Source organism: Ixodes scapularis, unplaced genomic scaffold (genome assembly GCF_016920785.2).
Source record: "Ixodes scapularis isolate PalLabHiFi unplaced genomic scaffold, ASM1692078v2 PGA_scaffold1__304_contigs__length_218370807, whole genome shotgun sequence".
Classification (NCBI taxonomy): Eukaryota; Metazoa; Arthropoda; class Arachnida; order Ixodida; family Ixodidae; genus Ixodes; species Ixodes scapularis.
This window is the reverse complement of record NW_024609846.1, coordinates 118,402,550-118,423,154: the sequence shown is the minus strand read 5'-3', so window position 1 is coordinate 118,423,154 and position 20,605 is coordinate 118,402,550. Positions and strand designations below refer to the sequence as shown.

The following is a 20,605-nucleotide window of genomic DNA, read 5'->3' as shown; positions in this document are numbered from 1 at the left end:
ATCCCGGCGTGGAAACGAGAAAAAGGACCCCTAGAAACACGACGTGACACGAACAAGCCAGGCGTGTGGATCAAAATAAAATACGTTTGAAAGAAGCCTGAAAACGGACGTGTATCAAATTATTTCACAAAGTTTTCATTAAATCGTTTTACGGTCTACAAAACCGTTCAGTCCGTTATAACACTTTAAAAACACTGGCGAGCTGGTGAAGAACTTCCATAGTAGCGGGAGACACGAAACGATAAAAATAACGCACAAGACAACAAGTCTCAAACACAGCTTTTATACCCGTTTTCACGTCAAGAACTCTAGTAAAAAGAGTCCGACTCCTTGCGAACCATTACTAATTTCCACCTTTATCTGAGGAATTAAGATATATGTAGCTGGATTCTACTATATATGTTATCAACCCAAGACGTACACGTTCCAGCGCCAAAATCATCGCTTTTTTCTTCGGCAGCAAATCTCGTAAGACTTTGCGTCGCGTATACGAACATCATTATTTCATGTATAAGCTCTCCCCCTCTGTAATGCCTTCGGGCCCTGAGGGTAGTTTAATAAATAAATAAATAAATAAATGCTCGAAACTTTCTTTTTTTCTTGAAAAAACAGGTATAGTTTATTTGAACAAGGAACGCTCTTATATATACGTCAAGACCCTCACCACCAAAAAAGAACTCTTTAAAAAAAAGGGTATCACCATACACCTTTTTGTCCCATATAACACACCCAAAAACTTTAGTTTGACGCACAGCGCACAGACGGCCATACATTTTACAAAAGGCTTGATAACGGAGCGATATAAGTGATTAAATAGCTAAAGTACGTATCAAAGACCACAGAAAGAAAGCACTGAGGTTTTGCAGTAGGGCCAAGAAAACCTCGATTATCTTTTTTGTAGTCAGTAACACGTACATTAAATATGTTAATAAGTTGTACCACACGGCTATCAAGCCTCTCGTAAAAGGTGGTACCGTCAGATCGACGTCTGAAGTTTTGGGGTGTCTTATAGGGGACTAAAGGTGTAGGGTGATACCCTTCTTTTTAAAGAGTTCTTTCAGTGACTTACACTCTAAAAAAAGGGCTTACACCCTTTTTTTAGAGTGTAAGTCACTGAAAGCCGGACACTCAGATCCAAATGATTCATGGTCACACCAACCTGTGTTGGTGTGACCATGAATCTATGACCATGAACAAAGGCGACCCCGCTTGATGACTGACCAGCCACATGCGATAACAGGCAACTCCATCAGAACCCTTACTAATGATACACGCGTGACGAGATGTCCCTAGACTCCCTACAGCGTTTAATTCGCTTAACGAGCGTCGATGAAGCGATCGTGTCGACAAAACGTGTGTCCGTGAAACGTGTGCCCATGAAAAGTTTTCTGCGATACGTGATTCCACGAAACGAGCTTCGACGAAATGAGAGGGTCCCGTACACCACTCCTGCCTGAAAAGTTACATTTGGGTTCTTATATTTTTTTCTGGCGCCCCTGAAGACCACCACAAAGGGGGTTGACCTTTCTCATTTGTGCTGAGCTTTGAAAAGTAAATTTACACCGAACCTATTTGTCACTGATATAAAGTTATGAGAGATCCCATGGTAGTAAGGCACACACACACACCATTCTTCACAACCGGTTTTTCCACAGGAGCCGAATCAAACCTTCAGCACCTTGAGCACAACTCTAACAATTACATCGTTGTGATGGCCCGCCTCCCCACGACGCATCTTTTGCAAATCAACTGCCTCACCAACCCAAAACATACGGGATTCTTTACAGGCGTTATCCATCGCAGACACAATTACACCACTCTTAACTATTTCCAAATGACAGCTGTCAGCTGCCAGTAGAGGCTGATTCCTTGCCATACCTCCAGCACAGGCCCTTTTCCGTGTGCAACAGTAGGTCTATAAGTACTTAATTCGACTGTTGCGATGGCAGGGTTGTGCAGTCCAATCGACAAGGACCGCACAACCGTGTCAACGTGTACGTACATAAGTCTCGTTTAAAAAAAAAAAATCTTGGACAACACTGGAGCAATCCACGACCCGATACACACACCCTGTTTTTGAATAAAAAGAGAACCATCAAAGTCTACGACAGTGGACTCTAAATGAAACTCCAGAATGCTGATAAAAGTATCTACATCAACCCCTCTGGCAGACTGCAACTTCACTAGACTGTCATCACAACACCTCCTGACCCTTATTAACAGCTCCGACTTGTTCATAAAGTCACATAAGTCCTTGATGTCACAGTTGTCATATTGCACCTTCGACCATGATGCGGATTCAATATTTCAATTGCTCAGAGCTTTTGAGTGACAATGGACTGTTGCTCCACTCCTGTCAGGCATTTCTAGATAAAAACCGACAATACCTTCTGCCAAGCTCAATTTTCGTTCACAACCATTTTAACAATTACAGCAGGATGAGATGTTTACAGTTGTGCTCAAGGTGTAAGGAACGTACGTCAATCCAGCTCCTGTGGAAAAAACCGGTTGTAAAGAATGTTGTGTGTGTGCCTTACTACCTTGGAATCTCTCATAACTTTATATCAGTGGCAAAGAGGTTCGGTGTAAATTTAGTTTTCAAAGCTCAGCACAAATTAGAAAGGTTAACCTCCTTTTCGGGTGGTCCTCAGGGGTGCCAGAAAAAAACACGTGCACAACACGTGCCGAAACTATTGATGGCGTCCGCCTCAATTATCTCTCTAACAGTCTTATCTTTGTGCCTAGCGAGAACAGTGGAAGAAGCAAATAATGGTTTGCACCTGCAGTCATGCGTGGTTTCAATCGACTTTGCAGAAAAAGAGATAGTGTATTTGCGGTCCGCGGCGGGGCCACGGATTGGTTGTGATGTGGTGCGGTGACGCGGTGTGTATCTACGCTGAGGCTCTTGGATTAAATCAGTTGAAAGTAAGCGCTCAGTGGTGTTCTTCCTCTGTCTATGTCTTAAAGCGAAATCATGTTTTCTCACGCACAATACCAACTCGCCCAACAATCAGCAATGGTAGGAGAGTTCTGAGGGAGACCATGCGTATTTTGACCTCTGGTAATTGAGTAAGCACACCGTCCTTGGCATTGGACAGCGACATGAAGCGGTTTTTTTGTGTGTGTGTCTGTTTTCTAAGAATTGTAAGGGCTGTGCTGGAGCTGGAGTTGCCTGTTATCGCATGTGGCTGGTCAGCCCTCAAGCGAGGCCATCAGGGTGGCTGGTTGGTGTGAATCATTTAGGTATGTCTGAATCATGAATCATATGGGTTCTGTCTGAGTGTCCGGCTCTCGGTGACCTAGTGAAGAGGAGGTGTTTCTTTTTTGGTGGTGAGGGTTTTGAGGTATGTGTAACAACGTTCGTTGTTCAAATAAACAACAAACGGTGTTTGAGACTTGTTGTTTTGTCCGTTTTTTCTTTTTATCGTTCCGTGTCTCCGTTTTTTATGGAACTTCTACATTTATTGATATATTTACAGGAGTAAAAATGAAAGGCAAAAATATCTATTCATTTTTATGCATAATATAGTCGGTAAAACTCATACAGAAGCAGAAAAAAAAACACCAATACCCGCCCCTCCCCCCCCCCCCCCCCCCAAAAAAAAAAAAAAAAAAAAAGATGGCGGCGCCGGTGGCGCGCCGGATTTATTGTGCGGCGGCGGCGGCGGCGGCGGCGGCGGCGTGCTGGCTCTGGGGATTCCGGCGGCGGCGCAGGGCGGCGAGAGCAAAACAGGCGGCGGCGGCGGCGCGGCGCGGCGGCGCACAGGTCTAGTTGGGACACCGGACGGCGGTGCCGCCCGGCGACGCCGCCCGGCGGCGCCGTTCACGCTAGTGTGGTCGGGCCTTTACACGGGGGAAATTTTCAGCGCTGGCGGCGGCCTCTGCTTCGCCTATTGGCCAAACTCTCCCAATATATGACTCTGGTCTCGCGCAGAGCCTCTGGTCTCGCGCAGTGCCTCTGGTCTCGCGGACGCGCTCGCGCCCCCTGCCCGAGAACAACGAGACAATGCGCCGAGAAGGTGAGGGAGAAGAGGCGATCAGAGCGCGTGGGGACGTCAGAACGCCGAGTTCTGATTGGAACGATTAGTGGGTAGACTTAAAGCTATACCTGCCTTTGTCTCCACTTAACTCTTCAAAAACGTTAGAACGCAGAACGCCGGCATCCAGCGTTTGGGTCGGCGTTCTGACGTCTCCTCGCGTCTCCTCCTTTCCCTCACCATCTCGGCGCATAGCTTTGCCCATAGTCATCGTCAAATTGCTGACGCAGCAGCGTTGGGCTGCGAGGAAGACCGGGTGTGTTTCGGCTCCTGTTTTGGGTCATCGTTTGCCGTTTAAAAGAGAAAGAAAATAAAATGCATTTCCTCGTTTTTAGGGGTTTCCATGTGCCGAAGACTACCGTGGTGTTCTGGGCGCTACTGTAAATCTCATTTTCGCCTTCCTCAGGAACCCTGTGACAACTGTTGGCGAACCACGAGAACATGTGGTTCGCCGCGAGAACACAAACGTACACCGCTACGAACTTAGCATTAACATCTACAGTGCTTTCCCACATCAACTAGGAGAAACGGGTAAATGTGATGGCCACCAATGCTCCGATCCCTGGTCCCCAACCCCTTACCTCACCAAGAAAACACCACAACCAGCCGCGCCCGACCAAATACAAAGAGAACGTCATCACTCGCAACATCAGCCCCTCATAATTGTCCACAAGCAACACTTGAGCCATCATCGCCAGTTTTCTTATATTTATGCAATGCCTTTGCATCATCATTAGACGCGGCACCGGAGGTCTTCATGGCACGATGGACTGGACTTTATATGGCGCAGCGGCTCTCCTGACCTAAAATGAATATTACCATCATCATCATAACCATAGCCGTCCACCACTAATTGGACCGCGCCATGTTTTCTTTGTCAACTAAGGCTTAAGCACTTTCGATCACACACCACGCAAGAGGCGGTGGTGTAGACCAATTGAAGAAAGTACTCGTGGCCAATGCCATTTTGAGTGTTCGTGCGTATGGCGTGCGCTTTGGTCGCGTTCTGAAGCGACGAACGGCCGGGGTGCAGAGCTGTAGATTTCTGATTTCTATACACGCCTGCAAGAGAGGCTGCTTTCTGCTGCTATTTCAAAAAGATACTGGTGCTGCGTAACGTTTCCGTCATGTTCGGGTGCTCTAGGGGTACGTCATTGGGGTGCGCGAATGTGGACCAACGATAAAATGCAGTGGCCATGATGAGTTCTGTGACGTTTGGCCATGTGTAAGAGAAATAAGATCAGATCGGCAATTAATTACTGGGCTTGCTCAGATAAAGGTTTGTTATTTCTGTGCGTAGCCGGATTGTACTTCTTGCGGGTAAGCACTACGCACTCATCATGAAAGACGTCAGCGAGGCGTGCACCTTGGTAGTGGACTAGCTGCCAAGTCAGAGGAACGTTGGCTGGCAGCAATAGGTTTTGCGCATTCTGATATGCGCTTCGAGACTTTTTTTTTAAGTTTTCCACTTGATCCTGGTTTGAGTATTGCATTTAATTGTTCGTTCTCTTTCTCGGCTAAGGACAAGACCTCCCTGTTGAAAAAAACAGCACAAGCTGGTCCCAGCATCCCAGCTTCATGCTGGGTTATTGCTCCAGCATGCCCAGCTTGCCGTGCAGGTCAAGCTCGTTGGATGCTGGGTCGTGCTGGGTGAATTCTGGGAAAATGATGGGTCATGCTGGGTGAACTGGTCATGCTGTTTGAGCTGGTGGACTGGTGAATATACAGGATAAACAAGCCATGCAAACTCTTCAGAAAAGTCAGCTTGGCATCGAATTTATTATTTTCGCATTCGCGGCCTGCTCACATGAGCTCATATGCTACAGATCATTTGCGCTGACACAGTACTAACCGACGCACAGCAGTGGTTCTCAGTGCAAAACAAAGACAAGGCTATTAAAACTAGATTGCTTATCTCTCAACACGAAATATACTAGACAAACGCCAAAAACTGACAATAACAGTAAAAAAAATACTATGCGGATGAGAGAAGCGATTCTGGGTATGGCCAGTAAGGGGGCAAGCGGCCTCTTGCGTAGTCGGCAGAGGCGAGGAAATCCGTGTAACTTGGGATGGCATTGGCGATACTCCTCGGCGCCACCGTCATTCACGAGTACTCACATGTTCGAAGACACGGAACGACGCCTCAGTCGGGGCGTCCGACCTCTTCCCGCGCTGAACGGACTGCCGCTCGCTGTCTCCTCAAATCCCGCTTCGCTTGCACCACCGTTTACGTAGTCTCCAAACAACACGCACACAGCCGTCCCTTCGAATATCTGCCCAAGATAGCCAAGCGTATCTTAAATTCTCAGTTTCTACCACTCTATATCTCTCTCCTTTTCTTTCTTTTCACACACACAAAGGAAGCTAGCAGCGCGCCTGAAGCGCCCGGTCGTCTACCAAAAACGAGAGGACAAAGAACAGGACGTGGCCTCGTCCCCGCCCCAGCCGACCTTGGCGCGCGCGCTTCCAGCAATGCCAGTTCGACAAGCTCTGGCTGGGCTTGGCGTGCGCGCTCCCAGCAAGACCTGTTTGACCAGCTCGAACCAGCTTGGGCCAGATTAAGAACCAGCTCGAACTAGCTTGACAAGCTTGAACCAGCTCAAGTACCAGCTTGCCCAGCTGCAGTGCCACCTCGAACCAGCTTGAACCAGCTTGACCAGCATGAACCAGCTTGACTTGCTTTTTATTTATTTACATACCTCTAAAGGCTCCACAGGAGCATTACATAGAGGGGGGTGTCGTATAAACTTTTACATAATCATACAATATTTTACAAGAAAAAATAGAAGACATCGTGTCACGCTAAACAGAACCATGAAGGGAAGACATTACATAACAAAAACGCCACACACGCACTCACATCATTGGAGGCAGTCGACGTGCTAGAAAAAAAGCAATAGACCCAGCGAGCGAGTAACAAACATACAGGGCAATATATGATTCATTCACTTTAAAGATTCACGCAATAACAGCATAAATGTATCATGATCAGTGACCGTCGCAATTTCGCTTGCCAACTCATTCCATTCAGTCGCCGCTTGTACGAACGGGGAGTATTTGAACAGATTAGTTCTTGCAAATGGAATATGAACTTTGTAACAATGATCATGACGAGGGGAAATGCGAGCCGGTGGGAGAATGTTGAACTAGTTTTAGTATCACCACGAACCAGCTCAAGTACCAGCTTGCCCAACTGCAGCGCCAGCTCGAACCAGCTTGAATCAGCTTGACCAGCTTGAACCTTGATTACTACCTAGACCAGCTCGTACCAGCTCGAACCAGCTAACCAGCTTGACCAGCTTGATTTTCTTACTGGTTTTTCACTAGGGCTGTATGTTTTATAAATACTTTTTTTAGAGTCTCTCGAAGCTTAGTGGTGTCTGCGTCATTAAGAGACGCCTGGAAACATTGTACGACATGCAGCAAACTTCCTGGTTGGAGTGCAGGTCTCTTTCACCTCGGCGTGCGGTTCGAGGTTAGGCCGGTATCCCCCTTGCAGATGCGTATAGGGCGTATTAAAGTGGCATTAGGGAATATTAACTGGACGCCATATTTGAGTTCACTGTTCACTGGCCATGCTCAGAACAAGCTCATACTCATAGGTTCCCAAGACCGGCAATCTCGATTATGCGAATTGCACGTTATAGAAACTCTGCGGAAGATCGCCGTCAGCACGCGCCGGGCAGCTACACACTCAGCTATGGCCATTAGTGGTAGCCCCTACTGCCGACTCCAACTAACTATAGGTAGCGCCACTCATCTTTAAAAATGGCGGTTATAGTGAGGGTCGGAGTTGCGTACGGCTGTTGAGCCTGTCTAGTGTGCTGGCTTCACTGAGCGACACAAATTATATCTGGTAACACGAGGAAGCTAGGGTGTTATGAGCGCAGGTCACCTATTTATCCTAAAAACAAGAACGGTGTTTAACGTAATATTTACGCAAGAATGCGCGTTTCAATTCGGGAGCGATACCGAAACTAACCTTTATTCCGGATTTAATTTATCGATATAGGTCTTAATTTCGGATTCTTTCATAACTCAAGATGTGTCTCACATCGTAATTATTTAGTTAGAAAAGTGGTTCGCAGAAACTTTTTTTTTTGTGACATACATTTTCGATCCAGGCTGATATTGGTAGTTGCAATTGTAGCTGCTGAAAAAAAAATCAGTGCTGATATTAGTGTGGTCTCGCTGCCTTTTCTCGCTCAGAAAATTGTCCCGGTAAATAATTACCTGTGAGCCTTTTAATGAGTGTTGGTGTATTTAGATGATTAATTGGTTTAACATTGTTCCAAGCACAAGAATAAAAGAATAATTCCAATTTCACAATATGTTCACAAAACACACAAATTAATGAACGCTGTTCTCACTGCAACAACCCAAAGACGGAATTCGTTCAGACAGTTGAAGTGTGTGTGTGTTTATTTTTATCGCAACACGCGACGCATAGGACTTTGTTACATCCAGTGTCTGATTGTTTGTCTATCTTGATAACGATGTCGGAATGTTTCATATGCTAAAAAGAACAAAAAATTATACCTTTTGGGAAAGACTATTATGGTTAAATGGCTTTTTTTCGTGATCTTGGCGGTAATTGGGGCTATACATTGCCGCGATCTCTATTAATAGTAATAATATTAAAATTGAGATATTTTAATACGCAATTTTTCAAGCTCCAAAATAATTTGTTGCTTATGATCTAATTTCAAACGCGCGAACAAATATGACAATCAAAAGTGTGCTAATCATCATCACTGGTGCCAATTGCAGCAGTTTGAATTACCAAGCAATAAAATAAAAATAGTCTAAAATCAATGAAAACATTCTAGCTAATGTGAGAAATCCATGTAAAATTACATTAATTGTGGGTAAAGTACATTTTGCTACCATAGCCGCGACTTCTAACAATCGTCCAAACGTCCAAAGTCACCGCCAATATCCTTCCAGACAAATGCTCGAAAGAAAAAAAAAAGAAAAAAAAAAAAAAGAAAACAATTTTTTTAATTATCAATTTTTTCATAACATTTAGTTACTTTCATTTTTACGCTCGGTCGTTTTGCCAATCTCAGCCTTTCCAGTTCGAAGGAACGCCTACCTGCTTGCACGTCTGCTCACTGCAGCACGTTTCGTTGGCGTTGGAAGCCGGTAAAAGAGAAGCGAGTTTTAGTATTGCGTATACGAGAGAACGCAATCGCTCTGTGTTTGCGTTAGCTCTGCGTGTTCCACACTGCGCGTGCGCGGAGCCCAAAATTGCGGTCTTGGATGGCGCATGCACTCTAAGAAAAAAGATGGTCTCAAAGGACTAATGGCAGCATTTGGTCCTCTGAACTCCCATTTGCTCCCCGAAGAGACCATCTGGTTCGAGCTAGGTACCGTGCGCAAATGCTGGGGACTAACTGTACTCGACCAGGACTAACTGAAAGGCGCGCGGGAGCAAAAACAGCTGCGGGTGCAAAAGCGCAGGAGCAAAAGCAGCGAAAGGCGCGGGGGAGCATGAGCGCGGGCGCAAAAGACGCGCGGACAAGATGGCGGCGCCTGCTTCATCGCCGATGGCCAGCGTTAGCGATGCACTTACTGTTTTGGAACGCATGGGGAAGTATCCACAGACAATCGTAGCATCAAAAATTGCTAGAAGTTTAAGGGTTGAAGCTGACTTTATAACAATCGCAGCCTCCGTACCAGCAAGTCCTGGAAGCCGCTGCTGACTCAAGCGCAGCCATTGTTGATGCACTGGCCATGCGGCTTTTGAGCACTGTCCTGGCGTCCTTCTCTTTGCATACTTTTGAACGTGCTTTGAGAGCGTTTATTGTTTTCTTTTTGGTTTAACTGGAACGTAGAAAAATATTTTTACCACTCAGCACGTGGTAAAACGTTTTCAAAGACAGAAAAGATAAATTCTGGTTTATTTCCTTTTTGTATTCTTTACAATCTTTTTTTTTTCGCAAGAGACGACGCGGTTTCCACGGAGACGCGCATGCGCAAAGCAGGGCAGTCTATGCTGGGAAGCGAGAACATGGCTGCCGGGAGCCTATGTGGACGCTGTTTTATAGACTGTCACAAATAATTACGGTATGTACCGTTACTTCTTAGTAAGAGATACACTTGTTTTAAAGTTTAGCAAGGAGAACAATTTTGGTTCGAAAGCAGCACCATATTTGTCACGTCGTTCACGGTTGACATGGTCACGGACAAAACGACTCTTCTCGTATGATCAGTATAAATGGCGCATGGGTAGGATTTGGGGTGGCGATTGGAATAGCGTGTCGTCCCGTGTGTGTTGTGTGTGCCATGTGTGTTATATTTCCTTGTCTATGTTGAAATGTGTATCACGTGCGCAAATGTGAAATAAGCGTTGTTAATATGTGAATGTAATGAGCGCGGAAAAGATCTACCCCAGCGATACCATATTTTTCTTACAAACTTTGAATTTGACGTTGACTAGCGCCACCTGGGTGTGTAAGGGCGCAATTTGCTACAAAATAAGGTAAGGGCGCAACATTTAGTTCCAGGGGCCTAAATGCAAGGGTGCAAAGGATACTCCTGGGGGTTCAACTTTGAGGGACTAACGGTAGGGGAGCAAGGGTTGCTCCCGTCACCGTTGCTCCCCTAGGGGACCAATGGTTGTGTCAGAGCATTTGGTCCCTTGAGGGAGCAAGTCACGCACAACGTGGGGCACGCAACTCGAACAGTTCTGCCGTGCTCGCTGAGCTGGAGAATCGGGGGACCCTCACTAGAGCGCTTTACGTTTCCGCCGCGGGAGGGAGTACGTCGAGCTGGAGACGCGAATAGACCTTTCCAATGCTTACAAAATCAAGTACAGCGTGCGATCTTCACAGCCCAGCACGTGAGTGTTCGTCGCTTCGGAAATCGAGTAAAGCGCACGCCATACTCACAAACACTAAAAATGGCACCGGCCAGACGCTTTTGTTTTTTGGAAAGGTATGAAAAGGCGCGCACAGTTATGGACTGGCGGCCATAGCTGTGCGCGCGACTGCTGATAGCAAGCTGATAACTATAGCTTCCACAGCTTTTTTGCAACGTGCATTCCACACCATCAAGAGTGACGGTCTTAGCAGCCTATTCGCTCGTTTTCGTTCACGTAAGCTCGTTCTGAGCATGCACTCTAAACAGCGCCCTCAAATATGGCACCCAAGAATACCCCCTATTATCGACGTGCGTGATCAAACGCGTCGCTGTGGTCAGCTTTCCACGATTGGCCAAAGCACGGCATACGAACATTGTCAGACGGTCCACGTCCACTGTGTTAGTTTCGGAGTACGATGGCTCCTAGCTTCCAATGTGCTTTAAAAAAACAGACCTGCGAGCTTGCCGTCACAACTGCTGAAAAAAGTGGACAACTCGTGACGTCAGGGCGAGGCAAATCCAAGTCGTAACGTCACGGATGGAAACCATAAGAGGGCCACCGAAGCATCTCGGCGCTAATACATTCGAGCGGTGAATTGACCATCAGCATTGTATAAACGATTGCAAGCAATGCGACTGGCCGCCGCCATGTCCCTGCTCGGGCGGACAAGCTCGTGCAATTGCATGCTTGCCAAAGCTATGTTTATGCGCAAGCTGCACGTGCTTGCACGCATGGGGTACCAGTCGAAACGCCATGATTGTAATTGTCTATACGGAGAGACACTAACGGACAGGGAAAGATCAGAGCGTGCAATAATGTCTGATGTGAGAGCCCTGATTGAAAAGATCAGTGGGAAGACGGAATCAAAGGCTAGCTGCCTTTCTTCCAACTTCCTGCCCACTGTATTTCTGCATTTAGAGCGAGAGAGAGTGTCATCTGGTCTGCGCGCATTGTTCTGGCTTTCGGCGTTCATACTCCAAACGCATCGTTCCATTATGAAGTTCCTTAAGCTGACACAAATGGTTTTTACCAGACTACTGCAACCCTCGGCGTAGATGCGGGCTCGACTGGCCAGAAGGCAAGGAGGGCAAGTAGAAGAGGGCCGGAGGCCTTATAGTTTTGTCAAATACTTTACTATAGTCTGTGACAGGTTAAGAGTGAAGTGGAAGCTCCTCCCACCTCCTTCCACTTTAGCAGAGCGAAAGCTGGAGAGGACATTGCCTCCCCCTTCTTAGCCTGTCACCGGGTGAAGGATAGATACATTTTACTCCATTCATATAAATTAGACAGCGTGTAGAATGCCATTTACTGCCCTGATGGTCTGGAGACACTGCGTTCGAGAACGCATGTGCGTGCGAAATAGTCAACTACAAGTTAGTAATGCCGCCACAAGCTCCTCCCACGCTATCATTACCGCCAGCCAGTGTTCCATCGCAATGCGCAGAAAGTCCGTTAGAAAGGCGCACGGCGCGCCGACGTCCATCGATGCATACTGCTCACTCGCAACAAAAGTACATATAAAAAAAAAATATCAACGCAAAAAAAAAAAAAAAAAAAAGTTGTGTATAGGGATGGGGCTACGTTAAAAATGGTGTACGTTCGCCCTTTTTGCTTTTATAAGGCTGGATGCACTAGGTACTTCAATTTGTTCCAGAAGACAAGTTATGTAGAGAAAGCACCTTATTTCGCGCACCGTTTTCGAAGAAGTGAAAACCATTTTAAGGACTAGCTTAGGACTGCATGCTTTTTGACTGATTGGGACGTACGCATGATCACATTGAGTATCTAGCCTTTCTAATTAAAATCTGATAATCTTCCTCAGTACCGACTGTTATTTAAAGCAAGGGAAGAGACCTTACGGCAAGATAAACACACTTCAATGAAAAGCGCTGGTATCCTCAGAAGACATGTGTGGAGCTTTACGCCGCATGACACTGCTCGTACCTCATACAAAAGACATAGTTCCCTGCAGACACAATAAGAGAAGTGGCTGCGGAAACGTCTCACGTATGTTTGTAACATGTTTGCTTCATACATATAGTATATGCTTTGAACATGTCGGCTAATTAATTGAAATTCGTTAATTATATTTTAATTAGTGGAAGTAGTCGTATGTTTCCAATCAGATATTTGCTGAGCGTCGTTCAAATCCCCTAGGTCAGTAATTTTTGAAGGACTTTGAGCGCGTGAAAAGCGCAACAGTGTGCTGAAGTTACTACTCGTGGAGCAGGTACAATGCTGGGGCTAGCTAAGAGACGGAAAAATCGCGCGGGCGCCTTACCGCAACCGCTAGCCTCGTGCTCCACAAGTGGTAACTTTATTGTACTACTACACTTCTCACGCGCTTAAAGTGTTTCTGAAAATGACTCATTTAATGGCTTTCGATAACACTTAGCAAGTTTTTAATTGGAACCATATGTCTATTTTCACTAATTAAAAAGTTAACCAATTTTAATTAATTAGCCGACTTATTGCAAAGATTAGCCACCCACACAATGTCCCCCTGGGCGTATAACTCACTCGCACAAACCGCATAAGTGTAGCTTTCATGGCTTTCTTTAAACAAATCTGTAAGAATAAAAAAAATCCTGTATATGTACAGTACTTAGCAAAGGAACACGCGACTGTATTACCTCTTAAGATTGCATCAATCTATGACGTAGCGCACAAAATTGTTGTATTAAGCATTAAGCGTTCGGCCACCGACAAGTTAGCACGTTTATGAGGTAATGAACAGTCTGTGTGTTCCTACAAGTTTCGGAAACATTGCACATTGCCAAAGGAAAACTGTGTTTGAACTTTTTGACTTGTACCCTATACTATAAACGACTTATTTTTCGCGGGCTCAATATTTCGCGATTGAGGTAAAAGTTGAAGATTTGGAATCATTCGCGGGTTTTAATTTTCGCGATGCGGCGGGGTCCCAATATAGATTCCAATGTGTTTACATTTTACCAGAATCGTTCGCGGGACCTATCTTTTTTTTTAATTGTAGGCGATTCGGGAAAATTAGTATCTTTCGAAAAATAAGTCGCCTACAGTCTTCGAAATCTCCAATTCTGAGCCCAATTGGCTTTGCCGGAAATACGTTGAGGAGCACACCACCATTCAAAGGTATGCCAAACTGCTTAGGATGTTAGCAAGGACACGATAACAGATTAGGTACATAATTTATTGCTAACGGCCTTTTATGTCATTAACGCTGTCAAAAATTATTTATCAGTTATTGCTGCTTCCCAGACAAAAATAAATCGCCTATATATTTCTTACCGAAATGTAATATCCACTTGACAATTCAACCACTTGAAGGAATTAGAACTGTCCATACGATACATTTTTCCAAAGCAAATTCACAGTGCACATTTTAATAACTGAAAGGCACCATTCATAGTTACCTCTAAACGAACTTCAACGCTGCTGGCAGCTCAGCAGGGTACTTTAGGTTGAGACAACAGTATGTGGCGTACATCAGCTCCATAGCAGAGAGGAAGCTGACGCCTTCGAAGCACCTGGTGCCATCCAGTGGCAGTTGAAGATGCTTCTGTCTGAAAAAAAATTAGATCTTTTTAGTCATAAAGGAACGCTGAACCAAACGTTTATGATTGCAATTGTGTTTGAGAGCATTAATACCTAGGACTTTTGGGAGTTATACTATTTTCAAACATGGCACACCTTTTCAGTTTTTATCTGGGGAGAAGATTTTCAGTTTCTTCCGGTTAGCATGTATACCCATGAGTTTTATTGCTTTATTCTGGTGATATGTATAGTATATTCCTTTAATTCACAACGCAAAACCGCACTCCGTTGCGGTGAATGAACTTGATACGCGATGAAAACAAGTCAAATCCCATCCTCTAAAAAAAGGGAACTTGACACACAAAACCTAGGGTGCCTTCATGTGCGCTTTGCTTAGGGTGGTGGCATCTCGCCATTTTGTCACACACGTTTATTTTTATTTTTTGTTCGGAAGCGCGTGAAAGAGCGTGTCGCTGCACGCGCTTGTGGCGCTGACTGCGCTATGGCGACATTTTGTTTTTGTCGATTTCTTTGTATTTTTCTCGTGAGCGCGTGCTGTCGGCATCGGGTACTACAAAGGGTGGCATTAGGGTGCCTCAATGTCTTTCTGTTTAGGGTGATGCCACCCTTTGTAGTACCCGATGCCGACAGCACGCGCTCACGGGGAAAATACAAAGAAATCAACGAAAACAAAATGTTGCCATAATACAGTCAACGCCACAAACGCGTGCAGGGCCACGCTCTTTCACGCGCTTCTGAACAAAAAATAAAAAGAAACGTGTGAGACAAAATGGCGAGATGCCACCACCCTAAGCAGAGCGCACATGAAGGCACCCTAGGTGGCATCACCCTAAACAGAAGGACATTGAGGCACCCTAACAAAACCCAATTACAATTCACGAGCATGCTCATGAATGTGCGAGGCTGCATGCACAATGCAGCAATACTCTACGTAAAAAGGGTGTCCTTCTCAGGCCATAAGCGGGAGTTCACCCTGAGCATGTGCAGCGTTCAGAGAGCTCCAATGTGGCGTCGAGTGAATACCACCTATTACAATAGAGGTTTCGACTCGACCGGGGTAATTTCGAAGTATATTCGTCTATCAGTAGCCCGAGTTATTTCGGAAATATCAGTCCCGAAAAAATGCCATCAATTTAGTCCACAAAACACCTGGAGTGACGGAGCATGCGCGGCGCGCACACGAGCATTAGCAAGACGATGATTGATTACTGGCACAGCGCGGATAAGTTTACTGGGAGACTCAAAATATCGCACGATAATGCGTAGCTATTCCTAAGATGCAAAAGCCTGCATTATTTCTCTGCATCAAGCAGGTGCCACCTTTATTTGACCGCATATTCGAAAAGCTGCCAAGAACGCTCACACGGTCGAGAAGCTGAGAAACGCAGTGCTCCGCTATGCCTTTCAGACGCATAAAAAAAAAAATAATAAATAAAAAGTTAAAAACAAGCCCCTTTTATCGAACGCTGTATTGAGAATATATTACGCTTTCGACCTTAGGAATATACTTCGTTCCTTAAAACATAAATGACCAATGTTCACGTCTTCTAATCCTATCTTCCCTCATTCTCCAATTGCCCCATCCCCCTCCCCGATCAAGCGCTGAACTTTGAACCATGTGAGGTTGAAGTTAGCGGCGAATCTAGTTTAATTCGACGCGCTTAAGTCACGTATGTTGACAGCGGCTTGGCATAATAATGCGGGAATATTGCGGAAACCATGCTCTCCTAGTGCCCAACCACTAAATAGGGTCGGGCAGTATGTCGCCCCGAATCAGGAACTATAAAAGGCCTAGCTTTATGCGGCTGGGAAGACGAGACGCTGCACGATGGGCATCCCGAACTTGGAATATACGACACCTTTAGAGATAGTAAACTCACACTGGCGTTAGGAACAACTTAACGTATACGTACCTTGGAAAACGAAGCCGTCTACGCACCGTAGAACGCCGCTGACGAAGCGACAACAACGCCAAACTCGCCTTCCGAACGGGTAGCAGCATTTCGCAGCCCCCGGGCCCATGCCGGCCGGCAGCGGCTTGCGCATGCGCGGGAGAGAGATGTCTTCCTTCGCGCGGCGTAACTCGGCTCACGGGCGCTGTACTTCCGCGGTCTGATTGAGTTCCATAAAAATTCCTAGATATCCGGCACTTTTGGGCGCGTTCAATTCGCTTATACCAGTTGAACAGACTATAAACTGTAATCTTGTAAGGCTTTTTTTATTGATACGGATAAGCTCATACTTATTGCTTAAATAGCACATTTCAATGCATATGGTACAGTTCCCGTTCTTGAAAGCAAACAGCACATTATGTGCATTTCCAGAAAACGGGACATGTTCTATTCGGTTTTTCCACGTAGATTGATGGAATTTTCTAACAGTGTGGCGTAAGCCCAATAAACACGTTGAAAACGGACTCACTGTGTTGGTCTTGTCTCTCGTCGACCGGTGCCCAGAAAGGCAGTCAATGGACAGACCCGGTCGTAGCCGCTAAAAAAGTAGACTACGGTGTGGGTACTTACCTTAATGAGGACTATAGGTGTTGATTAACAATTCCCACATTTGGCCGCTATAACTCTCAAGGGTGTGCCGAAGGCAACATTCACCCAAAGTGGGCAAGGGAGAACCGGCCTCTTTGGGAAATTCGGCCTCGTGGTTCCTTGTATCCGGCAGGCCGACGGAATTGGTGACGGCGACTCCAACGGCCTGCTTGAAGCTAGGCCTAGGTAGGGATATAAAGAACCCCGTGGTTCCCACAGTTGTGTCGTCAAATTTTCGCTAAATTTAATGGAGAAACTCCCCGCTAAATTTACCGTCGTCTTTGGGACGACGCTAAATCCTTGTCGTCCTTGAGATCACCTCAGAGGTCGTCCTTGAGGTCATTCTAGAAGTCGTTCTTAACGACGTCCTATCGACCCCCTTCAAGTTCTTAACGACGTCCTAACGACCTATACGTCGTTCCTAACAACTTCTAGGTTATTAGGAGGACCTAGACGTCGTTAAGAAAGACGTTTAGGTCGTCCTAGACGTCGTTTTTGACGCCGTCCTTAACGCTGTCTAGGCCGTCGTCGAGGGCAACGTCAAAGACGACATCTAGAACAACCTTTGGGACGACCTCTAAGGCAGCCTCAAGGGCAACCGCTAGAAAGACCTCAAGGACGACGTTTAGGACGACTTCAAGGACGACCTCTAAGACGACGTTGAGGACGACGTCAAGGTGATCAGGTTTTTCGAAGAGGGTGCGAATGTGAAGCAGTGCGTACTCCCGCTCCGCATTCGCGCGGCGCAGTGGGGTGCAAGCTGAGTGAGCTGAAATGGTCTACTGCGCATACCTACTGCGCAGTAAGAGGCCAAAATTTACATAGTAGAACACCGCGCATCCGGCCATACCACACTAAGCGCCCATATCAAAATTTGTAAGACGTGAGAAAATATGCACAGTACATTTATATGTAAAATTGATGACCAGAAAACTGCCCATCTCCCATTTTTTCGCGATTATCTCTAAATTTTGAGTGGGCGCTTGCCCGGTATTTTACGGTAGCTGAAAATGTTAGTATATTTCGTTTCAGCTTAACTCCAGACGCAACCGATGCTTCAAGCGCGAGCATGTGGCCCTGAACGGTGCTTGCACTGCACGAGCGCGCGTGCTTGGCCGGGGCGCTGTAAGCCCGGGGCGCTGTAAGCCCGGAGCGCGCGCTTGTAGCATCGGCTGCGTCTGCACTTAAGCGGAAACGAAGCATGATAACTTAATAATGCTGTCGCATTAAAAAAAAGAAAAAAAAAAAACTTTATCTAAGGAAGTCCAGCAATGAAGTTCTACACCTTCGTGCACCCTGGGCCTCCGCCAACGTTTTTTCTTCCACGTGCCGACATGCAGACCTATACGTTATCCAGTACAAGTAACGAAATTACTTCTAATCCCTTAGATTTATTTGTAATTTTGTAAAGGAATCAATACATATTTCAGAAAGTAATTGCGAAGTAATTTTTTTACATGCTTACGAAAGGAAACGATTGTAATTCGTTACATTTTATTTTTTTTTTCCCGGAGAAAAAATGCGGGCACTTAGAATATTGACAAATATATATTTTATATTTGGGGGTAAGCGCTACCGGAATCAGAATATCACCTGCATTTACAAAACGCAAGGCCTGTCATTCATTAAATGCTCAATGCCTTTCTTCATGTCACCTAAAACCCCGTCTCCAATCTTTTTTTGTTTTGTTTTTGTGGGGTTTGATCGTTTGTAAATCGTAACTCGTCAACTTGCTCGCCCACAACGAAGTAAGAAGCACACTCATACAAAGAACCAGACTCTCTATGCAAGGAATACTAGGCAAGCTCCCGAGTTCAAACTCTTTCCTTCCAACAAAAAACAAATACAAAAAAACAACAAAAAAACTCAAGGTATACGCGAGCTGGTGTAGCGGATCTGTGCGCCGTCTTTTCTTTTTGTCTCTTCACTCTTTCTTTGCTTCCTTCTGGCCGAGGGAGACAGCAAAGATGACATTTTTCTATCAACTTCAGGCACCAAGATAATCTACACTGGGGAGAAAAGCGAAGTTTGGTGGAGCCGTAGTTAAAACACAGCGTCTCAATGGGCCAACAACATATAGCTGAGGTTTTGGATGTCGAGCGGGTAGGTGAAACCTTCCGAATGCGTTGTTTTTTAGTCACTAAATTGCGCGTCCAGGTGGCAGCACCTATTTGGGAAAAAAGGTGGATTGGAAAGGTGTTCAGTGCGGAGGACGACATATTCACGTAGAACCAGAGCAAGATGTCCTAGGAGATGTTTTGAGAGCCAGATGTTGCTCGAGGTCACAAAAGTGTGAGTTGTGGCAGCAATAAACACTTCCATAACACTTGTGTATTGTTTCTTACCCTAGGGCAGTAAGGTTGAAAGCAGCGCCGCAAAAGTAACGGATTACATTTTGAAGTAATGGTTACTTCTATGTAAGTGTAATTGTAACTTAAATTAGTTATATTTAGCCATGGGTAATTGTAAATGTAATTCCTTACTTTTTTTTTAAAGTAACATGTAGAAGTCTGCCCCCATGAAACATAGCTCATCTATTTAATCAGATAAAATCAACTCTTACCATTTCATCTATAAAAGAAATGTGTAAGAAGGCACTTTTTTTAATTTTTGAACCAGATAAATAAATTTGTGCTGTCTTACGTTTTAGAAACAAACACACTCACCGGGCTGCAAGAGACACCCAATTGCCTGTTTCCCACGACGATAAATGGCGTTACTCACCTCTCTCAATTCAAAGCTGAAAACCACGGGGCTTTGGCGAATTCAGCCGCATGAACTACTCGTGGAGTGAGATGTAGGAGTAAGGTATTTTGTTTCAAGTTACGGATGAGAATCTTTCGGGAGAGAAAAAGGGGGCGGGGGGGGGGGGGGGGGGGGAGGGTTAAGCTGAACCAAATTTATATCGCCATAATGAAGCTGATAAACATGCAACGATATGCCTCAACCAGTATTATTTTTCAGCGACATGGGCCGGAGGAGGCTTCATTAACAGGACGGCCGAAGTAATCTATACCAAGGGCCTTGTCTACTGCAACGTCCCTCTGGGCTACATGGCCAGCCTCTGCATCGGTAAGTTAAGACAGAAGGCGTAATTGGGGCCTATCTCCAGGGTCACCTCCGTCCGCATTAACAATTTATTATACACCATAAACCGGACAATCTTTGGCCAGTCAAAAGCACCACATGTCCACTTCAAGTCGGGAGTTTGGATCCTTGCGTGTCTGGGTTTTTGAGGCTTCCGTTTCCTTTCCTTCTCGTACGGGAATAACGTTAGAACGCAGCAGAGGGGAAATTTGGGCCGGTTGGTTTATAATCAAAATACAAAACGCAAAAAAAAAAGACAGGACAAGGAGGAGAGTAAACAGGAGGAGGCGCCTCGTCCTGTTTACTCTCTCCTTGTCCTGTCGTTGTTTTTTTTGTTTTTTTTTGCGCTTTGTATTCTGTTCTGAACGTTGGGACGGCAGGCTACTCCAGCTCACTTCCATCCTGCCTGTTCTTCTCATAGTGGTCTTCATCAAAATTTACGTACGAAAAAAGTAACAATTTTTACGTCCATTTTATTAACTAGCACGGAGTTACTTAGGCTAAATTTTGTAGCAGCAGTGAGAGTTATATCATTT

The 20,605-nt window shown here is 45.5% G+C and overlaps 1 protein-coding gene across 1 annotated transcript in view; it reads left to right on the top strand.

Moving 5' to 3' along the window:
* LOC121835801 (high-affinity choline transporter 1-like) overlaps positions 1–20,605 on the top strand; it is a 41,048-nt gene that overhangs the window by 15,336 nt on the left and 5,107 nt on the right. Inside the window, exon 2 of the mRNA XM_042290304.1 lies at positions 19,947–20,054. Coding sequence (XP_042146238.1) covers positions 19,947–20,054 — 108 coding nt within the window. The remainder of the gene's footprint in view (positions 1–19,946; positions 20,055–20,605) is intronic.